Consider the following 22,035-nt stretch of genomic DNA (forward strand, 5'->3'; position numbering starts at 1 on the left):
GACCCGATATCGCACGCTGTAGATACCTCGTAGACATTACTAGTGTAAGCTTATCTGTGAATGCGATGTGAGCGCCGTGGCCTGGCTCGAGTCGGGCCTGAACCGCTCGAGTTGCCCTGAGTTTGGCTCGAGCTGGCCCAGACTCGACTCGAGCCAGCCACGGCCTCGGCGTAGCTAAATTCATGATCATGGTTTTGTGGTGTAGTTTATAATGATTTTAATAAATAAAAGATCAATTTAAAATAATCAAAAATATTTATTTCGTAGATAACGTAAAAACACTTCAAACTGACCTAATGTATTGAATGAAAAATAAACGAATGTATCGTCATGGTTCGTTATATTTGGTTGGAGTGAGTCAGTCCGTAATAATGGGTTACATATTAAGAGATATTAAAAAAAAACAATATCTTAAAACCTATTCTAACAAAGTAAGCCTCAAAAATTGCTTGAAAATTGAATCAGTGACCTACCTACCTAAATCAAACTAAGTTATTGTAGTTTAATATTAAATTCATAAGCTTTTAATTAAACACTGGTAGTAATTTCACCGATTGCTATCACAACTGATCAATATTTTATGGTTAAATTTCAAAAAGGACATACAGATAATATTTACGACAATTATACGTCAATATGCATCGTATGTTAAACCGATTCACTAAAGGCCGAAAAATATCCACTTTAGTTCTGTTTCTATTCTCAAATTGAACGGAACTCAAAATCTCATTTGGTTACCGAGAAAAATCTACCGAGGCGAACGTATACTAACGTGTATGTTATACAAATTGTGGTCTACATACATATTGTGACTGTAAGGCAACAATGGTGAGCAAATGTGACGTTTTCAATCAAAAGGTACCACTTTGTCGCTTGTCGATAAGGTTGATTTTTAATTGAAGCTATATGGAAATAGCGCCTTACTGACAAGCAACAATAAGTACCCTTTTGGTTGAAAATGGCACAAATTTGTCATAATAATGTCATGTTACGCTCTTTTTAAAAGATTTCCTACACATTTGGTTCACCAATGTCACCTCAAAACACACCGTGGCTTAGACAGCGGGCGCGAACCCGATACGGCGGTTGGCGACGTCGAACTCAGTGTAGTAGCGGCCGATAAACACGTCGCCGAGGATCCAGATGGGGCCGGCCGGTGGCGGCACGTCGAGGCCCATGAAGCCGGAGAGGCAGACTGTTTTGCCGAATTGAGATACCTGTAGAGCGAGTGAATATTGAGTATCATAGTGTGCGCTGCTGAGTTTAACTCGTACATTGAACAAATAAAACTAATAGTTAATAGTGCAAAATATTGTAGTCGAAAATCTGACAGCTGAAGTTAATGGCACGGTTGCGTACGTTTTACGGTAACAATACAGTTAAAACAATAAAGTAATAAATTTATGGTAACAATAAAGTAATAATCATACTATAATAATCTTACACTAGTACTAGCACCCAAAAAACAAGGATGAGTACAGATTTTTTGGTTCTTATTTACTGCCAATTTGGTTTGACCAACTATACTTACTCGCAGCACATAATCCTGACCGTCAAGCGGGAACTCCACGCCGTTTATGGTGAAGGTGACGCGCGGCAACTTGGGGATGAGCGAGCAGTCAAACACGTACCTTTAAAAAAAAAGCAAGTAAATATCTGATGGTACGTTCTACGTTCACATATAAGGTCATTATTATTCACAACGACGGGACTTATCGCGTAAAATTAACTTAGCCAGACTTCTCCGAGACCACGGGGACAACGCCGTCTTCGAAACGTTGGAGGTAAATTTAAAACTTAATTTTCCGCGATTAAGTCCCGTCGTTCTGAATAATAATAAGTAAAAATCGTGCGAGTTTAAATCAGTGTTTTACATATAAGGTCATTTAACCTTTTCGTCGCCGTGTCAAACACAAAAGCTGTCATCCAGACGCCACGTCACCGAAGTGTCAAAACTGAAATTGAACTTTACGCGAATGCACGTAGGTCTATGTTGCTCTGTGGTCTGTGACGGATTAATCGGTCTTTGGCGTTGGACCTACGCTGCCGATATATCGGTCATTGACGTCCAAAAGGTATAAGATGATATTATTCTGCCTAGTCTAAATTGTCCCTGCCTACGAAGCTGGGTTCGAATCCCAGTACGGGCGTTTTGTTCGTGTTTTTATCTCAAACATTTACTCTTGAGTAATGGATGTTTATACGTATTGTGTATGTATTATATATATCGACGGTTATTACGTGCAACACAAGCCTTATTACCTCACTGGGTGACTGGGTAGTTTTGTGTAAATTATCGTTTCATAATAGTATTTTATACAGTCGTGATATAATAGAGAGCTTTTCAGTCGAGTACCGTGTTTAAGCAACGAAGCTTGCTGAGTTGCTTAACTAAGGTACGAGATTAAAATAATACTTTCAACTATTAGAATCATACCACCAAACCAAACCAAAACCATAAGTATACAGCTAAGATACGCGAGCTGCCGCGACCCGCGATACCTTCATACTCGTACGCGCACCGGCCGCCGGGCCCGGCGCCCCCGGCGGGTTGGTCAACGACACCTCCTCGTAACTCATGAGGCCCTGGTACCTGCTCCGCGCTAAATTCAATTTTAAGACAGTTTTTTTCTCGATTTTGGCCACAGTTGCCTATGGAGACTAACAAGCAACGCTAAGCGGTTTTCGCAGGGTATGGATGTTGCTATATGAAGGGTGTCACATGCGCGTTTCTGACTTGTGAAGCAATTGTTTCTACTACAACATAAAATAAAATGTTTTTGTTGGCCAACCAATCACAAAGCAGATGCGACGCAGCAGCGTGTTTTAAGTAAGTAAGTAAGTAAATATTCTTTATTGCACCAAAATTATACATTTTACATACATGTAAAACTACAAAGAAATATTTAAAGAAAAAATAGAACCAGGTAACAACAGGCGGTCTTATCGCTAAAAAGCGATCTCTTCCAGACAACCTTTGGGTAGCAGGAAATGTAGAACTCATACAAAAGTCAACAGGTAGTGCAAAGAGCTAAATATGGAGACTATTAAACACAAACACACATACTACAATTACTACTTATACATATAAGTATTAAAACGAAACCTAACACACAAATAAATATACAATACAATATATATATATATAATATATATTTATACAAGCATATATACAATATATAAAATGGCAACTTAAGGCAGAGATAGAAAGTATAGTTTTAGCTGATTTTTGATTTTTAGTAGGCTAATTTGCATTGAATCGAGTCTCCTTAAACAAGAAATATTTTATCGAAATGTACGAAGTTCCATTTTCAATTTTTTTATAATTGACTAAACCGTATCGATAAAACTCTTATGCTTGAGTCGGAAGTGCCATAGACTATCCAACGTTGAAAAGAGTAGTTGTAGTGTTGCATGTGAAGTTGTAATACACAGATTATACTATACTTATAGATTTATTTCGATGGTACAGCAATTTTAAACAGTCAAAACGTAGTAAAGATTTTCATGCGCATTAGAAAATATGTGTCGTTTCCAAGAAAAACGTCCCACTTTGTCGCTCGCCATAAGGACGCTGTGACATTATTCGTATAAAGATACAATCAAATCTCGTCCTTATGGTAAGCTACAAAGTGGGATCTTTGACTAAGACTTGGACACATACACTTCTAGGTTTTAAATAAGGAATAACATATAGAATACATGCACGGTGGCTAAAAAATAAGTGCATTCCCGTTGCCAGGGAGGTTTTGGGATTATACTGATCAACTTTTACTATGGGACCAACCCCGAAATCGCGAAAAACAAATTGGCTGGTTTTCAAACACTTTGGCTGGTCCATTTTCTATGGGAGGGTAAAAAAAAAAATCACGATTTCGTGGTAGTTCCCATAGTAAAAGTTGTTCAGTATAATGCCCAAACCTCCCTGGCAACGGGAATGCACTTATTTTTTTGCCACCCTGTATACATACTGTCCAGATATGAGAGGAGTGGCTCCGAGCGCCTTGTTCAGGATCTCTATTTCGGCCGTGGGACCGCCGATGAGGGAGGTGCCAGTGTCGGCGATCGCTTCGCATCCCTGCAACAAGAATACTTAAGTTACTATGGGAGATATGGGTCCTGAAAGTTCGTCCAGTGGTTCTTCGCAGTGGTTCGTCTCTACGTGTACTCACGTTCTCACAGAACTTGTGTCCGGCAATGGCGATGCCGCCCACAAGGAACTGCCAGTAGGCGGCCTTGTCGACATGGACACAGGTCATGTTGCCGCTGCAGTGGTTCGTCTACGTGTACTCACGTTCTCACAGAACTTGTGTCTGGCAATGGCGATGCCGCCCACAAGGAACTGCCAGTAGGCGGCCTTGTCGACATGGACGTAGGTCATGTTGCCGCGGCAGTGGTTCGTCTACGTGTACTCACGTTCTCACAGAACTTGTGTCCGGCAATGGCGATGCCGCCCACAAGGAACTGCCAGTAGGCGGCCTTGTCGACATGGACGTAGGTCATGTTGCCGCGGCAGTGGTTCGTCTACGTGTACTCACGTTCTCACAGAACTTGTGTCCGGCAATGGCGATGCCCCCCACATGGAACTGCCAGTAGGCGGCCTTGTCGACAGGGACGTAGGTCATGTTGCCGTGGCAGTGGTTCGTCTACGTGTACTCACGTTCTCACAGCCAGGAATGAATTTAAGCTACAAATGCCCCTATGTAACACCTCTTAATTAAAAAAAAACTGCTATGTAGTGAGTATTCTTGTGTACAATAAGTTGCCATATGAAATCAGACAATTACCTGACAAATTATTTACCACTAGATTACACAAATGGCTAAAAGACAAATGCTTTTACTCATTAAACGATTTTCTGACTGATTCTGTTTACTAGACACTAGACTAGATATAATTATAATACTACTTAATGGATTATTAAATAATATACTTGAATGTATGTACTATTAAACTTTATGTGATTTGTTATAAAAAAAATATGTGACTTGCATGTTATATTAATCATTTTAATAAATTTGTTTTTCAATATTAATTTTGAAATTGTAATAAAAGTTCTTATTTAGTTTTAAATTTGCATGCCATTTTTTGGCTTAACATGTGATACTAAATCAATTAATTTATAACATCTGTATGTAATTACCATGTTTAAGCAAATAAATATTTCATTTCATTTCACAGAACTTGTGTCCGGCAATGGCGATGCCGCCCACATGGAACTGCCAGTAGGCGGCCTTGTCGACATGGACGTAGGTCATGTTGCCGCGGCAGTGGTTCGTCTACGTGTACTCACGTTCTCACAGAACTTGTGTCCGGCAATGGCGATGCCGCCCACATGGAACTGCCAGTAGGCGGCCTTGTCGACAGGGACGTAGGTCATGTTGCCGTGGCAGTGGTTCTTCTACGTGTACTCACGTTCTCACAGAACTTGTGTCCGGCAATGGAGATGCCCCCCACATAGAACCGCCAGTAGGCGGCCTTGTCGACAGGGACGTAGGTCATGTTGCCGTGGCAGTGGTTCTTCTACGTGTACTCACGTTCTCACAGAACTTGTGTCCGGCAATGGCAATGCCGCCCACATGGAACTGCCAGTAGGCGGCTTTGTCGACAGGGACGTAGGTCATGTTGCCGTGGCAGTGGTTCTTCTACGTGTACTCACGTTCTCACAGAACTTGTGTCCGGCAATGGAGATGCCCCCCACATGGAACCGCCAGTAGGCGGCCTTGTCGACAGGGACGTAGGTCATGTTGCCGTGGCAGTGGTTCTTCTACGTGTACTCACGTTCTCACAGAACTTGTGTCCGGCAATGGAGATGCCCCCCACATGGAACTGCCAGTAGGCGGCCTTGTCGACAGGGACGTAGGTCATGTTGCCGTGGCAGTGGTTCTTCTACGTGTACTCACGTTCTCACAGAACTTGTGTCCGGCAATGGAGATGCCCCCCACATGGAACTGCCAGTAGGCGGCCTTGTCGACAGGGACGTAGGTCATGTTGCCGTGGCAGTGGTTCTTCTACGTGTACTCACGTTCTCACAGAACTTGTGTCCGGCAATGGAGATGCCCCCCACATGGAACCGCCAGTAGGCGGCCTTGTCGACAGGGACGTAGGTCATGTTGCCGTGGCAGTGGTTCTTCTACGTGTACTCACGTTCTCACAGAACTTGTGTCCGGCAATGGAGATGCCCCCCACATGGAACTGCCAGTAGGCGGCCTTGTCGACAGGGACGTAGGTCATGTTGCCGTGGCAGTGGTTCTTCTACGTGTACTCACGTTCTCACAGAACTTGTGTCCGGCAATGGAGATGCCCCCCACATGGAACTGCCAGTAGGCGGCCTTGTCGACAGGGACGTAGGTCATGTTGCCGTGGCAGTGGTTCTTCTACGTGTACTCACGTTCTCACAGAACTTGTGTCCGGCAATGGAGATGCCCCCCACATGGAACTGCCAGTAGGCGGCCTTGTCGACAGGGACGTAGGTCATGTTGCCGCGGTAGTGGTTCGAGTCGGAGCCGCCTAGGATCATCTCGCCGCCGACTTTGGCTGACGGATCTCTGTAGAGATGGAAGACATTAATAAACTAACAACACATGAGAAAAGACGAAACTAATCGTCTTGAAAAAATATGTACGATAATAAATATAAACTTAGGTTACTGTTAAGCGTAGTTTTTAATAAAAGTATGATGATTGGGTAGTACCTAATTTAATTGACCATCGAACTGACATTCCACTATCTGCGATATAGAAAGAAGCATTGTCCGATTTAATTTAGATTACTTATTCTAATTCTAGTTACAAACTCTCGTTTATGTTACATTTGTATTTCTCGAAAATAAACTTTTTCTTCATGATATTGCTCACGAATCTCACGATAATGACGATTTCTCGGCCCAAATTAAACAGGAAATCCGTACCATGTAAAGTAGCCGTAGAAGTTACCTGTTCAGATAAAAAGAGAAGACTGGAGCGACGAGTTTCTGCGCCACCATATTGTCGAATACTGGCGGCACGTGGTCCACGGATATGCTGCAACATAATTAACATAAACCCCATGAAAGTCACATGTAACGAAAAACTGGATGCGAGTCAATAATTTAGATACGAATAAATAACTTCTTTGCAAATGTTCTAGAAATCTACTTCCAAAGTCTACGATCTGATTACGGCGTTCAGGCATAGATGAAATTTAATATCATCATGTCAGCCGATAGACGGCCACTGCTGGACATAGGCCGGAAGACGAACTGCCGGTAGGCCTCCAACGAGGTGGAGCGACGACCTGGTGAAGGTCGCGGGAATACGGTGGATGCGAGCGGCACAGGATCGGTCGGAGTGGCGAGCCTTGGGGGAGGTCTATGTCCAGAAATTTAATATAGGATAAAACAGATCAGTTATAAATATTACAATTTGGTTAGCAGTAGCCCTCACATTAGGTCAAGCCTGTCGTGAGGACTCTAGGAAATTCCAGTAGATTTATCAATAAGATGTTGCGACAAAATGCAGATGAAATACGAGTTTACAAATATAAATGAGCTAATCTAAATTAAACTACTTTTAAAAACTAATAAACAATTTATCTTATTATTTTAAACTTATGGTATAAACTGTGCGAGCGTGGGAGTGGATGTGTGTGTGTGTGTACTGTCAGCAAAACTATTATCTTAGCACCCTTGCGTAAAAATGTGTATGTAGGGGTGCCAAGCTAATAGCTTTGCTGTACGTGAAAGAGAGATGTGGTGTTTACTGCACAGGTTTCAATATATAGTTGGTAAAGCATATCTTGTTAGTAGAAAAAGGCACGAAATTCAAATTTTCTATGGGACGGTAACCCTTCGCGCCTACATTTTTTAAATTTGCCGCCTTTTTCTACTGACAAAATTTGCTTGACCAATTATTTCTTCTGTTGCTTGGTACGAGAGAGAGATATTAAAGAAATTCAAATTGCAAAGGTATACACATAGCACTTTGCCGGTTGCCGCCACCAAAGATTACAATTTTATTACTAGCTACGAGTTAACGAAATTTGCCATTTATTTTGTTTGATGACAGAAACAAATCTATTACACCTATGCTGGAACAAATCAATGTGTGAATATTTCTTATTGTATATATACATAAAATACTAATATGTATATAGAGAAGATAATTAAACGTAGACATGCGAAAGTTTTTAGAATCGTATGTCAACGTATTAAAGTCTAATGTAGTGTGAGTGTGACTTACGTGCTGAAGGCCATGCCAAGGATGCCATCGAACTTAGCGGCGACGAACGCGAGGCCGGGCTCGGAAAGCGCCTCCGCGAACGTCTGAGATTTCACTGTCACGCCGCCAACCTACAAACATTATAAATAGTTAGTATAAAACACTGTAAACACTTTTTGGTCCACATAACTGTTTAGTCCAATCTCGGCATCGAGACCGATCGACGAATGTCGAGATCCAACGCCGCACCAAGGTGTAAAGCGTTAAATACGTGGTTACCAAACCAAAATGGTGCTGTGACACCATTGATATATGTTGTAACTAGGGCTCCTTAATTAATAAATTGCATGGCCTTGTCAATAATAATACTCCTGTCAGATTCCCAGCACCAGGTCCAAAACCCAAGAGGCTCTTGTACTCCAAATGGTCTGACGCTTTACTGCAAGCATATTATCTGGGCCCTTACCATTCAAAACCACACCCAATTCTTATCTATTACACTATTGGCATATAAATTGGGTGAATCATCATTTTTATTCATTACATTAATGGCAAAAAAAGGTACAATTAATGCTTTAATTGTTGAATTGTAAATTGTATTGACTACCTATTATTACGTGTTTGTTATTGTTTTATTTTATTTTACTTCAATTGATGATAGTTATTTTAAATGAATTGTGATTAAACTGATATATAATTACTTATTAATATTACACCTATCACACCTATGGCATGCATGTAAAATTTGTAATTTTATCAATAAAGGAATATGAATGAATATGAATACGCTCAACAGTGGGCGACAAAATGATGAAAAGATTATGATAAATGTACTAACAGAGACGGTGTCAGTGGAAAGGAACCCAGAGAGCGAGCCGGAGCCGTAGTGGATGGCGAACTCTTTGCCGTTGGACACGTAAGAGGAGGACTTGCTGCTATCATATTTGTTGTGTAGCACTGCAACAAATAACAAAAATCATACACAGCCGTCAGGTTCACATCTCTCATGTGGAGTACTGTGGACATAAGCTAAGTTAAGGGCTACAAAGATTATTTTTCTGAATATTTAGATCAGTACGGTTTCACTCACTATTATTTGAATATTTTGAAATATGTCTCACTATATTAATTTCGTTTATTTTTCTGTTTGATTTTCTTAATCCGCAAAAATGGGTAACTCCATCCCTACTAATATTATATTATAAATGCGGAAGTAACTCTGTCTGTCTGTTACCTCTTTACGCGTATACCGCTGAACCGATTTAGAATTAAGATGAAATTTGGTATTAAGGATATTTTAAGGGCACAAGAACTTTTGTAGTAGTATTAATATACTACAGAATACTATTCAGTATTAATATCCTTATTACTAAAGCATGATAATCAACTGACAAGCTTCAAACATATTTATAAATATATTTAATTACAATAATTAAACATATTTATGAATATGTTTAATTACCGAGTTGTAACCATAATTTATTTTTTATGACAAAGACCCTGTACGTCATACTTCACTAATTTACGACATAAGTTGTCCGCAATTTCAAAAATATGCATGTGCGTAATGTTATCTATTAGCCATTAGCAAAGAATGTGGTTTATAGTTAACTTGTGTAGCTTATCTATCGATATGGAGTTACACGCGCGACACATGTTGGTTGAATTGATATTTAGTTGATTTATGTTTTCATGAGGAATTAAAAACTAAATAGTTTTTTTTTTTCATTTTTCAAGTTTTTACTTATAGTTGGTCAAGCAAATCTTGTCAGTAGAAAAAGGCGGCAAATTTAAAAAAATAAGCGCAAAGGAATACAGTCCTGCTTTTTGCTTGACCAACTATAGCTGCTAGGTTCGTATTCGTACAGTCGCCATCAGATATATCGGAGCGGCCGAGGTGCTCAAAAATATCTGAACACGCACCTAGCGCCTTGACAATAGAGGCGTGTTCAGATATTTATGAGAGCCTCGGCCGCTCCGATATATCTGATGGCGACTGTACCTCGTACTTCCCGGATTCTTCAGGCGGTCTTCACATTGGATGCGGCTCTGGTAGGCGAGCGAGACATCGCTATATACGCTGTCTTGCTCGTAAACTGAAGCGGCGTGTCACTCTGATAACCGCGTAAACTATTTCCCTTCAACATACTGGTCTTGTCCTTCCCTTTCGCTTTTTAGATGGTTCATCTTTAGTACAATCTCCCTCCTAGAGATCGCTGCGAGTTTTGACCATAATAGATATCATAGAGGGGGCACATGTTACCAGGCGAAATTATACCTTAATACTACACACATAAAGTCTACTTACGGCAAGCTATGTTGGTGTAGTGGCATTTCTTAGATGGCACCCACAGGTTGGAGGATCCGGTGTCGAATACCACGCGGAAAGTCTGCGGCGGGGTTCCAATAGAGATCGGGCCGTAGTATTGCGCCTAGACGAACATACAAGAAAAAATAGTATGATTAAAATTATGTAACAGTAGCAGCAACACACAACTGACGATTGGTAGACAGACACGTTGCAAGAAGGTATAGTTTGAATCTTCTCAAATTATTTTTATGCCAAAGATCCTAATCTGTTACACAAAAGCCATTGTTTCATTTAAGCGAGCGCGTGCCACGCGCTGAGACACATTGGCCACGCGCTCAAAAGAAACAATGGCATTTGTTTAACATATTAGGATCTTTGGCGTAAAAATCATTTGAGAAGATTCAAACTATACACGAGTACGTACGTATGGCCCGTTAAGTAAATGTACGATGGTACGTGAACTGTGTTTTAATTCTGTTAAAAGGTTTATTGACATAGTTCATAAGTACAAAACCAAACCTGATCCTCCCGAAGTATTCATTCTGTGTTTTGTTGCCGTTATGATAATGAATATAATGATGTTGTAATAAAAATGTAGTGTCGTAATAAGTAAATATTTTGGTCAAACAAAAACAGTTTTAAACGGTGCATTTTATTCGAGTACATTATGTGTGGATCATAGAGTTTTTTGGTTAGCAAGATAATAGTGCCGATTATTAATATGCAAAAGGAGTCACATATCCATCCACGGCCAGACAGAGACTTTCCTGTCTAAGGTAGAATTATCAAATTACTCACACAAAGACTTGCTTGTAACCATACATGTTCTGTAATTGCCAGAAACGTTGACACTTGGACGAAGGTCAAACAATTCGTCACATCAGTTCAACGCCCAAACCCTCACGTGTGCCATTCTCAATCAAAAGGGTACTTATTGTCGGTTGTCAATAAGGCGCTATTTCCATATAGCTTCAATTAGAAATCAACCTTATCGACAAGCGACAATGTGGTACCTTTTGGTTGAAAACGTCACACGTATTGAAATAACTCAGACAAGTCAGAAGCAAGAGGTTATCGGCCAACTCTGTATAGTTCAATCTTGAAATGTACACGCCAATTTACACCTTAACTCGCAGTCAATAAGAATAACTAAATAACCAAACTATTTAAACTAGGTAGGGTTATCACTATCGGTCGTACGATATTGTTATAATTAGTTGTGTGTTTGAGTTGATTTACAACCATTAATATGCTGAAAAACAATGTTATTTAAAAATAACGCTGAAACAGTTGGGACCTGTTTTATAACGTGTTGTAACTTGTAGGTATTACAACTGACCTACATCAATTTGTAAACTGCCATTTGTATTTAATTGTTCCTGATCAAAGTTAGAGGTATATCATATACCTAACTTTGTTGAGATAAGACTGATTGTTATATAAGTAGTCCGTCTTACCCGGGTTACCTACACAGTCCATCAATAGGCAAATATTTATAGCCAGTGTAAAATCGAGTTCTAATCGCCTATCGAAGTCGATCCCGTAAACCTTTTGGTTAAGTGACACTTACATCAAGATAATTGGACAGAGGCTCGGGCGAGGGCCCGGCGGGGCGCCGCAGGCGGAGCATGTTGAGCTCCGTGCCGACCGCCGCCAGCTGACCGCGAGCTGACTCTACGCGGTGCAGTGGTACTCTAAAATGCACATGGATAATTACTTATCAGGCGAGTCCACACAGAACGATCCGCCTCGCGAGGAAATTGCCGCGCGAAGCAGTTTGGTCCGTGTAAAAGTGCCTAGGGCGTAGCAAAGGCAAGAGGCACATCTCCACTTGGTCTCCACGAACCGAGCTGCTTCGCGTGGCAATTTCCTCGCTAGGCAGCTCGTTCTGTGTGGTCCTGCCTATTGGATATGGACTTGCAGTATACCACTTGATTATGTTTTTACAATTGTGTTTTAACAAAGCATATGACTTAATAGATATGCCTTCTTAATGCCTAGTGGATAAACTTCTCTAATGAAATACATACATACATACATACATACATATAATCACGCCTATTTCCCGGAGGGGTAGGCAGAGACCACGGATTTCGGATTTGAAATACATAATTATTCATATGACCAAAAAAAAAGAAGAATACATACTATGCATGTATATCAGAAAACAGACGCATAGACCATTGAACATGCATTTATTAAATGGTCTCTCATATCTCTATGCTTACATAACTCGATTATTTATTAAACATTTACAGATAAAACATTATCTTGATGCCTACAAATTGCATATTAGAAGCATTCCTGAATTTTTTGTGGCATTTAAAGCAGGCGATTAATTTTCTGTGTATATTTGCCCAGCAGTGGGACACGTAAGGCTCCAAATAATTTTTGACCATTTGTCATAGAAAAGGAAACTTATACCTGCAAATCTTCAGAAAATTCGCGTTTGTACAGGACAACGGTAGACAATTTCATGGAATGCTCCATTAGCAGTTTATACATAGGTGAATTACTTTAGTCTTTCAAATGCTAGTATGGCATTGATATTTTAAAAATCAGACATTTTGCTTGCAGCAATTTAAGAATGAATTTATTTATTACAGACAACATTAGGTCCACATATTGTTAGTTTTTAGCTTAATCTACATGTTAGTTAAAATAACGCTAATAATAAATATGTAAAAGCATAGAATAACTTATACTAGAGCGGTACTGTCATAGTAAATTTTGTAACCCCAGTAAATTCACTGCCATCTGTCGAAACACTTTAAAACTAAAAATGAAGATTTATAAAAATACGATAAAATGTATTTAAATATGGATAAATGATAATTTTTATTTGCATTAATTATTTTTATGATTTTGACCCATGTTCTTTCACTGATATGCGTTAAAATTGTCAAATAACAAATGAAACCGTCAACGCCATCTATACGACAGTAGGCCAAAGCTAGTAGCGCCCTCTGAACGAGAATCAAATTTTCTTGATTTTCGAGGCACATTTTTTCCTTAGACTGTATCCATCTATTACGGAGTTATATCTATCTTTGGTAAAAGTGATTTGGTCCTCTGGCTCATTTCGCACATAAGAGGACAATCAAACTTATTGACTACCATGCTTAAAATGCTGTTGCCACTCCCGCGCACCCTGTCAGGCAGCAAGGCAGTTTTCTTGGGTCAGACGGCATCAAAGCCTACCGTGCGAGAAACTCAAACATTTATAATGGAGATGCACATATAAATAATTGATGTCATAATGAGTCATAGTATATTCTTCTGTTGAAATAAACTTCAATATATTGCTTATGCCTAAGTCACACATAGGTATGCCAAGCGCTGGTGGCCTAGCGGTAAGAGTGTGCGACTTGCAATCCGAAGGTCGCAGGTTCAAACCCTGGCTTGTACCAATGAGTTTTTCGGAACTTATGTACGAAATATCGTTTGATATTTACCAGTCGCTTTTCGGTGAAGGAAAACATCGTGAGGAAACCGGACTAATCCCAACAAGGCCTAGTTTTCCCTCTGGGTTGGAAGGTCAGATGGCAGTCGCTTTCGTAAAAACTAGTGCCTACGCCAAATCTTGGGATTAGTTGCCAAGCGGACCCCAGGCTCCCATGAGCCGTGGCAAAATGCCGGGACAAACGCGAGGAAGAAGAAGGTATGCCAATAATAACGCAAACATGATTCATACTAAACAGTAAAATAAGAATGCTATTCTATTTGGTCATCAGAGCATTACGTTATGGACATTGATTATTATGATTCTACAATATAGATAGAATCTCTGGCTATTTCTGTAGAATTCAGTAGTATCAAAAATTATTTTATGGCTGTGTAATGCTATGGCTTATTGCAGTTGCTTATCAATTAAATTAGTAATTTTTTTGCTAGAGGACACTGCTACAATTAAGGAAATATGCTGTATCAATTAGCCAGTTTTAATAAAGTAAATTATGTAGTGAGTATTGCAAACAATATTACAAGTCAATTAAACTAATTAGGGTTCCGTACCCAAAGGGTAAAAACAGGACCCTATTACTAAGACTCCGCTGTCTGTCTGTCCGTCTGTCACCAGGCTGTATCTCATGAACCGTGATAGCCAGACAGTTGAAATTTTCACAGATGGTGTATTTCTGTTGCCGCTATAACAACAAATACACTAAAAACAGAATAAAATGAATATTTGAGGGGGCTCCCATACAATAAACGTAATTTTATTTGCCGTTTTTTGCGTAATGGTACGGAACCCTTCGTGCGCGAGTCCCACTCGCACTTGGCCGGTTTTTTATTAAACAAGTTGTCTGACACTTTAAAGCACTGCAAAATTATAGTAGATAATCTTAAAAGACATCTTGTTATAATTTTATGCATAACAAGATGTTATGCATAAAAGTTGCGGTATTTTAGGTATCATAAAAAATATTTGTACTTTTAGTTAAAATTGATTAGATTAGGTTTACCTTAGTAAGGTTAATAAACTGTTGTGTTGTGCTAACGTTAAATCAATTTTACAGTTTAATTCATGTGAGAAAAAATTAATGAGTTGAACTGTAATAGTTATTTACGATACAAGTGCGGAAAAGAGGAAATTCGAAATGAGTGGCGATAAATTAAATCACGACCGCAGGGAGTGTTTTAAATCGACACGAGTTGCGAATTACCTATAAGCACGTGTATCGTACAACGTTTTACAGTACATATGGCCATTTAAGCTTTCGACATATGCACGAAACATGCTCTTTTACGCACTAGTGCGAGAAAGTAGCACCATATGTACTGTAAAATTAATTTGAGGCAAAGTAATTGTTTGCCTCATGTAAGCAAAGAATGAAAAGAGCTTTATTAAACATTATACAGGTACGTCACGTACGAATAAAGTAAATAAATAGCTTATGCAAAAATTTAGTTAAATAATGTTAAGTAAGGTAAAATAGTAAAAATATCAAATTAAAATTAAATCAAAAGCAGCAGAACTAAACATGCGCAGCACTCATACATTAAACGCACATGTAGGTTGTACAATGAAAAGTGCCAAAACGTGGACATATTTAGCAGCTCATTGAGATTGTTTAAGAAATTAGCTTATTCTTCTTTGAGATAAAAATACCCGATTCTAAATTTAAGATTTCGTCATATATCTTGTCACACATGTGGTGCGGCATGAAATGGTAGAAATTAAATAAAATTGAACTAAAAAAAAAAAAAACGTACTAAATTGCTGCCATCTTCTTCTTCTTAATAATTTTCTACAATTTCTTGTCGGACTATATCTACAATATGCATGTCTTTTGTACTTAGTAATAAGTTTTTATTAATATTCGTTTACATATAGGAAACTATAGGTCTATTACTAGAAAAATGTTACTTTATAAACTCATCTGTTTTATAAGACTGTTTGTTTCTTGATAAATAATAAAAAAAAAAAAAATTGAATTCTAAACTGTTAGTGTTGTAGTAAATTTGGTATAAAAATACCTGCCTACATAATTAGGACTTGCTTACAAACAACGTAAATACAAAGGTTGCCAAATCCACGAATATTGCAAGTCATACATGTTTACAGGTATGTTGTCAGGAAAGAAAGCATTACTTACCTAATGAAGTCAGCTGCGCAGGTTGCGGCGAAAGCCAGGAAAATTATAGCTAATTTTCCCATTGTTGATGATTCACTGGACACTACAAATAAAACAATAAATTAAAAATACGTAAATATTGTAAATGAACTAACGCGTAATTATATAGTCTGGAGAAAATACTCACCGACAATTCGATGATTTTCTTCCTACGCAAATGTCCGCACGCGATGGAAATAATTAGTTAATTAAATCAAATCGCCGGTACTCGGCGTATTTCTCTATTTCTCGCTTTTTGTTCGATTGATTTGACACTGACAGTGACACTTGTCAGTGTTGCCAGGCCACGTCCGTCACAGATTGCTATATCAAAAAAAGGCGGTACATCACTTATCCCTAGGGTTCCATAACGTATCCAAAACGCAACTAGAGTCCTTCCACTCTTTCTTTGTCAGTCCCACTGATCCAAAGAATATAATACTCACTGATCCCTCATTACTGAGATTTGTCTCTATCGGTCTCGACTCTCGATGTCCTCACCGCTTCATGGAGGTTGGTTTGCCTTCTTAACTTGATTAAGTGGGTATACCGTGGGCAAAGAATATAATACTCAGTGGGCCTCATTAGCCTAGACGGGAGTCCCACATAACCACTTGGGTCACCTTCCGCACCTGACCCGGGTGGTATGCGGAATGCATTTCCCCCTAATAAAAAAAAACCGGCCAAGTGCGAGTCGGACTCGCGCACGAAGGGTTCCGTACCATTACGGAAAAAAAAACAGCAAAAAAATCACGTTTGTTGTATGGGAGCCCCATTTAAATATTTATATTATTCTGTTTTTAGTATTTGTTGTTATAGCAACAACAGAAATACATCATCTGTGAAAATTTCAACTGTCTAGCTATCATGGTTCATGAGATACAGCCTGGTGACAGACAGACAGACGGACAGCGGAGTCTTAGTAATAGGGTCCCGTTTTTACCCTTTGGGTACGGAACCCTAAAAAAGGATCTTGTTATACTCATCATTAGACATCAAGCAGTATGGTCGAATTCCGTGTAATAGATCATGGATCACGCTAGAACTTAGTTTTTTCAACGACGCCAAGTTTTCCTACCAAGCGCTACGTCAAGTATGGCGCTCCTATAGGATATGTGTGCATTGTCACTGCCAAGTAAGTGAAAGCGTGGTGGTACAGTGGCAGGCTGATGTCATTTAGTAACTTGCAACCAGCAAAGTAATACATATGTGACGTTTTCAACCAAAAGGTACCACATTGTCGCTTGTCGATAAGGTTGATTTCGAATTGAAGCTATATGGAAATAGCGCCTTATTAACAAGTTAACAACCGACAATAAGTAACCTTTTGATTGAAAATTGCCCATATATTCATCCTGTTTTGTGATGGCGGTGCACACTTAGCGAGACCCTATTAAGTATATTTATTCTATTTCACGTTGCACCGAATCCACGCCGGGAATGGATGGACATAGGTATCTCGACCAAATCTTGACTCCTTGCAACTGTCACTGCACTTTGGTAGAAAATTTCCCATGCAGGCCTTAATTGAAACTAATAAAAGGGTAAGTAATTGCGTCCAATGTTGTTCATGATGATGAGTTTTTGCTTAGTGAGCAAATTTGTACGTTTTCACTTTGAATACTATGAAGATACAGCAGAGACACAGACTAGTTAGTTTGTTAGTTTAAGATTACTTTAAGATAAAATAAATTGTATGCCCGAAAACTGTTGATATCCATTAAAAAAATGTACCTACTTCTTGTACCTACACAGTTTGAACAATAAATGTTTCTGATTTCTGATTTAGTGGGTTTTTCAATAATTAAAAGTGAGTTAAAAAGTTCGCAGACGTTTCTGCTTGTTAAAAATTAAATTAAAAATGAAACTACAGCAATAGTGTACTTATGTTTATAATATTTAACAAGTAACAGCTATACGGCCCGACCGCGCGTCTCGAGCGCCCGCCACACACACACACACACACACACACATAAGTCACATGATTAGCTACCTTCTTCACCCACGGGCGGGCTCTCGCCGACGATCGCTATTGTAAAAGTAAGCCAAAAAACACCGCCTTAAGGTTTAAATTACAACGCCCAGGTCTCATCAATTCTCACGTTACATCATTGTAAAATAGCGCCCAAAAATGTTTTTTGTCATAGACTTGATTAGGTTTGATTTTAACCAACCAATGTTCTGTGCTTGTTTTTCAAGAAAAGTAAAATATTTTTATTACTTCCGTAGCTTAACCTAAATAAAAATATTTAGGCAACATATTAATCATATTATGTACATTATTTGACGTAAATTTACATCTCGATTTAGTTCAAATAATGTATAAAATTCTCTGGGCGTTGGCCTTGTAAGTTACAATGCTACATGATTGATTATGATGGTACCGAGAATTGATTCTACTACATATATGCATGCAAATCTTTCTAGTTATAATAAAAATATAATCATCTTCTTTTTCTTATTAAAATATATGTCATTTGGCTTTGGTTTTTAAAGATCATTTCAAGTTCAACGTCAAGTAAAGCAATGTATACCGAATACATTGCATGCATTATTTCGTTAAAATAAGCACCTAATAATGTAGTGGGGTGTAGATATAACATTTGATATTATCACTAAGAAACTTATTACATTTGTCATTTAATTTCATTATTAGGTTTAGGTGGAGTTCAGCCTTATGTCAATGCTATAAAGATAGAATTTAAACTGTTGTGAGACATACTAACATTAAATAATTTCACGGTTTAGACTCGCTTGTTTTAGTCACTCGCGCGACATGTTTCGGCGAGCCTAGGTCTCCTTTCTCAAGCACTAATAGTGCGAGCAGCGTTCACGACGACCGTGTATTGCGTACTGCCGCGCGCCGCGGGCGGGGGTTAGTGCTTGAGAAAGGAGACTTAGGCTCTCCGAAACATGTCGCGCGAGTGACTAAAACAAGTGAGTCTAAACCGTGAAAGTATTTAATGCTATAAAGATGTTGACGACGGAAAAGCTTTTGTAAATAAAAATATCGAATTACGGAAATAAACAAAAAAAACCTAATCTTAATGCCTAAAGTGTAGTGAAATATTTGTTAATATTTATAAATGAAACACAAACCTTATAATTTTAAGAATAGTTTGGATATTACTAGTTCTTTTTAAATTAGCTTGCATATTGCCAAAGATAGATATAACTCCGCAATAGATGGATACAGTCTAAGGAAAAAACGTGCCTCGAAAATCAAGAAAATTTGATTATCGTTCAGAGGGCGCTACTAGTTTTGGCCTACAGTCGTATAGATGGCGTTGACGGTTTCGTTTGTTATTTAACAATTTTAACGCATATCAGTAAAAGAACATGGGTCAAAATCATAAAAATAATTAATGCAAAAAAAAAAACCATTTATCTATATTTAAATACATTCTATCGTATTTTTATAAATCTTCATTTTCAGTTGTAAAGTGTTTCGACAGATGCCAGTGAATTTACTGGGGTTACAAAATTTACTATGACAGTACCGCTCTAGTATAAGTTACTCTATGATATTGCTTAAAGACTTAATTGATAAAAGTTTCACTGACATAAATAATAGACTAAAATGTGCCCCTATTACCACAAATTACTATCTTCGGGGGCGTTCAAATATTACGTAACGCAATTTTCGAAGATTTTTGACCCCAAAAGGCCAAAGATTTTAGGCCAAAGGTTGGTATTGGTGGTAGCGCCATCTGCGCGAGATTGAATTTTCTTGATTTCCGAGGCACGTTTTTTCCTTAGACTATTCGTCTTATACGGAGTTATATCGGTCTTTGCTGAAACTTAGCCCTCTCTAAAATAATAAATAATTTAATGATACCATTAAGCTGGCCATACACACTAGGGTATGCCCGCGCAGTTTTACCTCTACAGTTCAAATGCACAAGTAAGAAAACTGCACAGTCGAATGCGACATACACTACGTTTTACCTGTGCAGTTGGCAACACTGCGCAGGCATACCCTAGTGTGTATGGCCAGCTTTACACTACATTACCAGATGCTTTTCAAATACCAGTATTCAGGGCCCACGGCGACCATGGGTGGAGTAAGGCACAGAATTCGGAGGCGGCGCGGCGGTCTCACTAAACTAAACTAACGCTTATTCTTACATCTAACATTTACTGTGTGACATGTTTGTCTTTATATATTACCATAGACTCTATTTACATAGGACGGTTTTTGAGGCACACTCGACATCGGTTACTAATAAGAAATCTGTCTTTAGCCTCTTATATAATTAACCTTTTGAAAGTTTAACGCCGACGACTTGTAAGCGATAATGAATTTTGTCCAAAACGCCGACTTAATTACAGTAGATAGAACACCTTTCACAAAAATCTATATAATTATACATTTAAAAATAACCCGACATGAGCTGAGATCTTTATAGAACAAATAAATATTATTAAATGATAGCTAAGCATGCTCCTAATAAAGTTACTTTTTGAGAATAATAAGACAGCATAAGCTCGTCCAATTCACAAAAATAAAAACTCACATGCTCTCAAATTGGGATTTGTAACCTTTCAATAATTACACTAAAAAAATGGCGTTAAGTTATTTCGTTCAAAAGATTATTACATTCTGTTTAGTGACGAATTCGAGTGTGCGATTTCCAAATTTCAATTTAGATAGTATTTAAAGAGATCGACAGCAAGAGATCCGCCGCGGGGCGCCGGGCCGTATTGGAACCCCGTCCCGGATTACAACTATTGTACTTCGAAAATATCATCTTCTCATATAACTCTATATGTACAAATATACTCTGTATATACAATATACCCTAAAATATATTTACAAATCGATAATCCTTCATAAACAAACCATAATTCTAAATAACAATACAAAAACGAGGTAAGTGGATTAACGTAAATAAACGCACACAAAATAATTGCCTCGTCCAATAGGGAGCTCGGGCGTTGATATGGAAACGGCCACATAATTATTGTTCATGCCATTTTAATACTGTGAGCTCACTTTGGTCTGAACACCTTCATTCACTTCACAATTATATTCGGTAGGTGGTAATCTGTCTGTACAATTACACAGTGGTTTAACAGCGTTTAAAAAAACGTCCCATGAATCATTAGGTAACATTCTTACCTATTTTATCTTGACACTATTATACCTATGTATTCTTACATTCTGTCCATTTAATTGGATCAAGCTATATGTCAGAACGGGATAGCAAAACATATACTCCGTATATCTCTCGTTTTAACACACAGCAACATTTTCCAGTCCGCACCAACTCACTAAGTATCTGTATTATATGTAACTGGTATCTAAGTCGGCGTTTCCGATATTTTTGTCGGCGTCGGCGTCTACCGCGTGAGGAAGGCGGGATCGGAGTCGGCGGCGGCGCTGTAGAGACGCTCGTCGCGCGAAACCAGCCGCAGTGAGAACGAGTTCAAAGTTAAAGGTGGTGGTTGTACAACCTCTACGTTGCCTGCGTTTGCCTGTAATTACATATAAACGCATTATTGTGAGTAAGGTTTTAGACTTTTATTATTAGTACACTGATTCATGGTAAGAGTCACCTAAACTGAACAGCATGTAGTAATGTATGGTATGGCAAGATTGTAGCAAGTGGAAATTCGTGATTTTTGCATCTCACCGGATAATAAACGTGATTTATATGTAATGCACGACTCTTAGTACCTAATGTACCTATAGATGATGAACGTTATATGTTAAATATCGAATTAAGGAGTAAGGAACACTTACCAAGAATAGCGTAGCCAAGAAAAGTCTCGACACATCTCCGTCATCCTTGGCCTCTGCATCCAGCACGGTAGTGAAGGCCGTCGGCGGGCCCTTGTGTCTCCCCTCCCCCTCCCCCTCCCCCTCGGGTAGTGCGGCGAGCACGGCGGCGCCGAGCGCGCGCACGTC

The 22,035-nt window shown here is 38.9% G+C and overlaps 1 protein-coding gene across 1 annotated transcript; it reads right to left on the minus strand.

Moving 5' to 3' along the window:
- Positions 1 to 236: 236 nt before the first annotated feature.
- LOC134744730 (lysosomal aspartic protease) lies at positions 237 to 16,384 on the minus strand. Its single transcript, XM_063678650.1, has 11 exons — positions 16,273 to 16,384; positions 16,107 to 16,188; positions 12,080 to 12,203; positions 10,507 to 10,630; positions 9,037 to 9,155; positions 8,220 to 8,329; positions 6,936 to 7,022; positions 6,392 to 6,548; positions 3,972 to 4,078; positions 1,532 to 1,631; positions 237 to 1,217 (listed from the first exon to the last, which is right to left on the minus strand). Exons 2-11 carry the CDS (start codon positions 16,166 to 16,168, stop codon positions 1,056 to 1,058), a joined length of 1,152 nt encoding a protein of 383 aa, XP_063534720.1. The 5' UTR covers positions 16,169 to 16,188; positions 16,273 to 16,384; the 3' UTR covers positions 237 to 1,055.
- Positions 16,385 to 22,035: the final 5,651 nt, after the last annotated feature.

Source organism: Cydia strobilella, chromosome 10, assembly GCF_947568885.1.
Source record: "Cydia strobilella chromosome 10, ilCydStro3.1, whole genome shotgun sequence".
In the NCBI taxonomy this organism is placed as follows: domain Eukaryota; kingdom Metazoa; phylum Arthropoda; class Insecta; order Lepidoptera; family Tortricidae; genus Cydia; species Cydia strobilella.

Bases quoted from the DNA above. Each gene is read 5' to 3' on its own strand.
- LOC134744730 (XM_063678650.1), bottom strand. From the start codon at position 16,168: ATGGGAAAATTAGCTATAATTTTCCTGGCTTTCGCCGCAACCTGCGCA. The intron at 7,023-8,219 runs GTAAGTCACACT...ATTATGTTGCAG, and splicing joins CTTGGCATGGCCTTCAGCAC to CATATCCGTGGACCACGTGC. The intron at 1,632-3,971 runs GTATGTATACAG...TTTTTTTTAAAG, and splicing joins ACTCCTCTCATATCTGGACA to GTACGTGTTTGACTGCTCGC.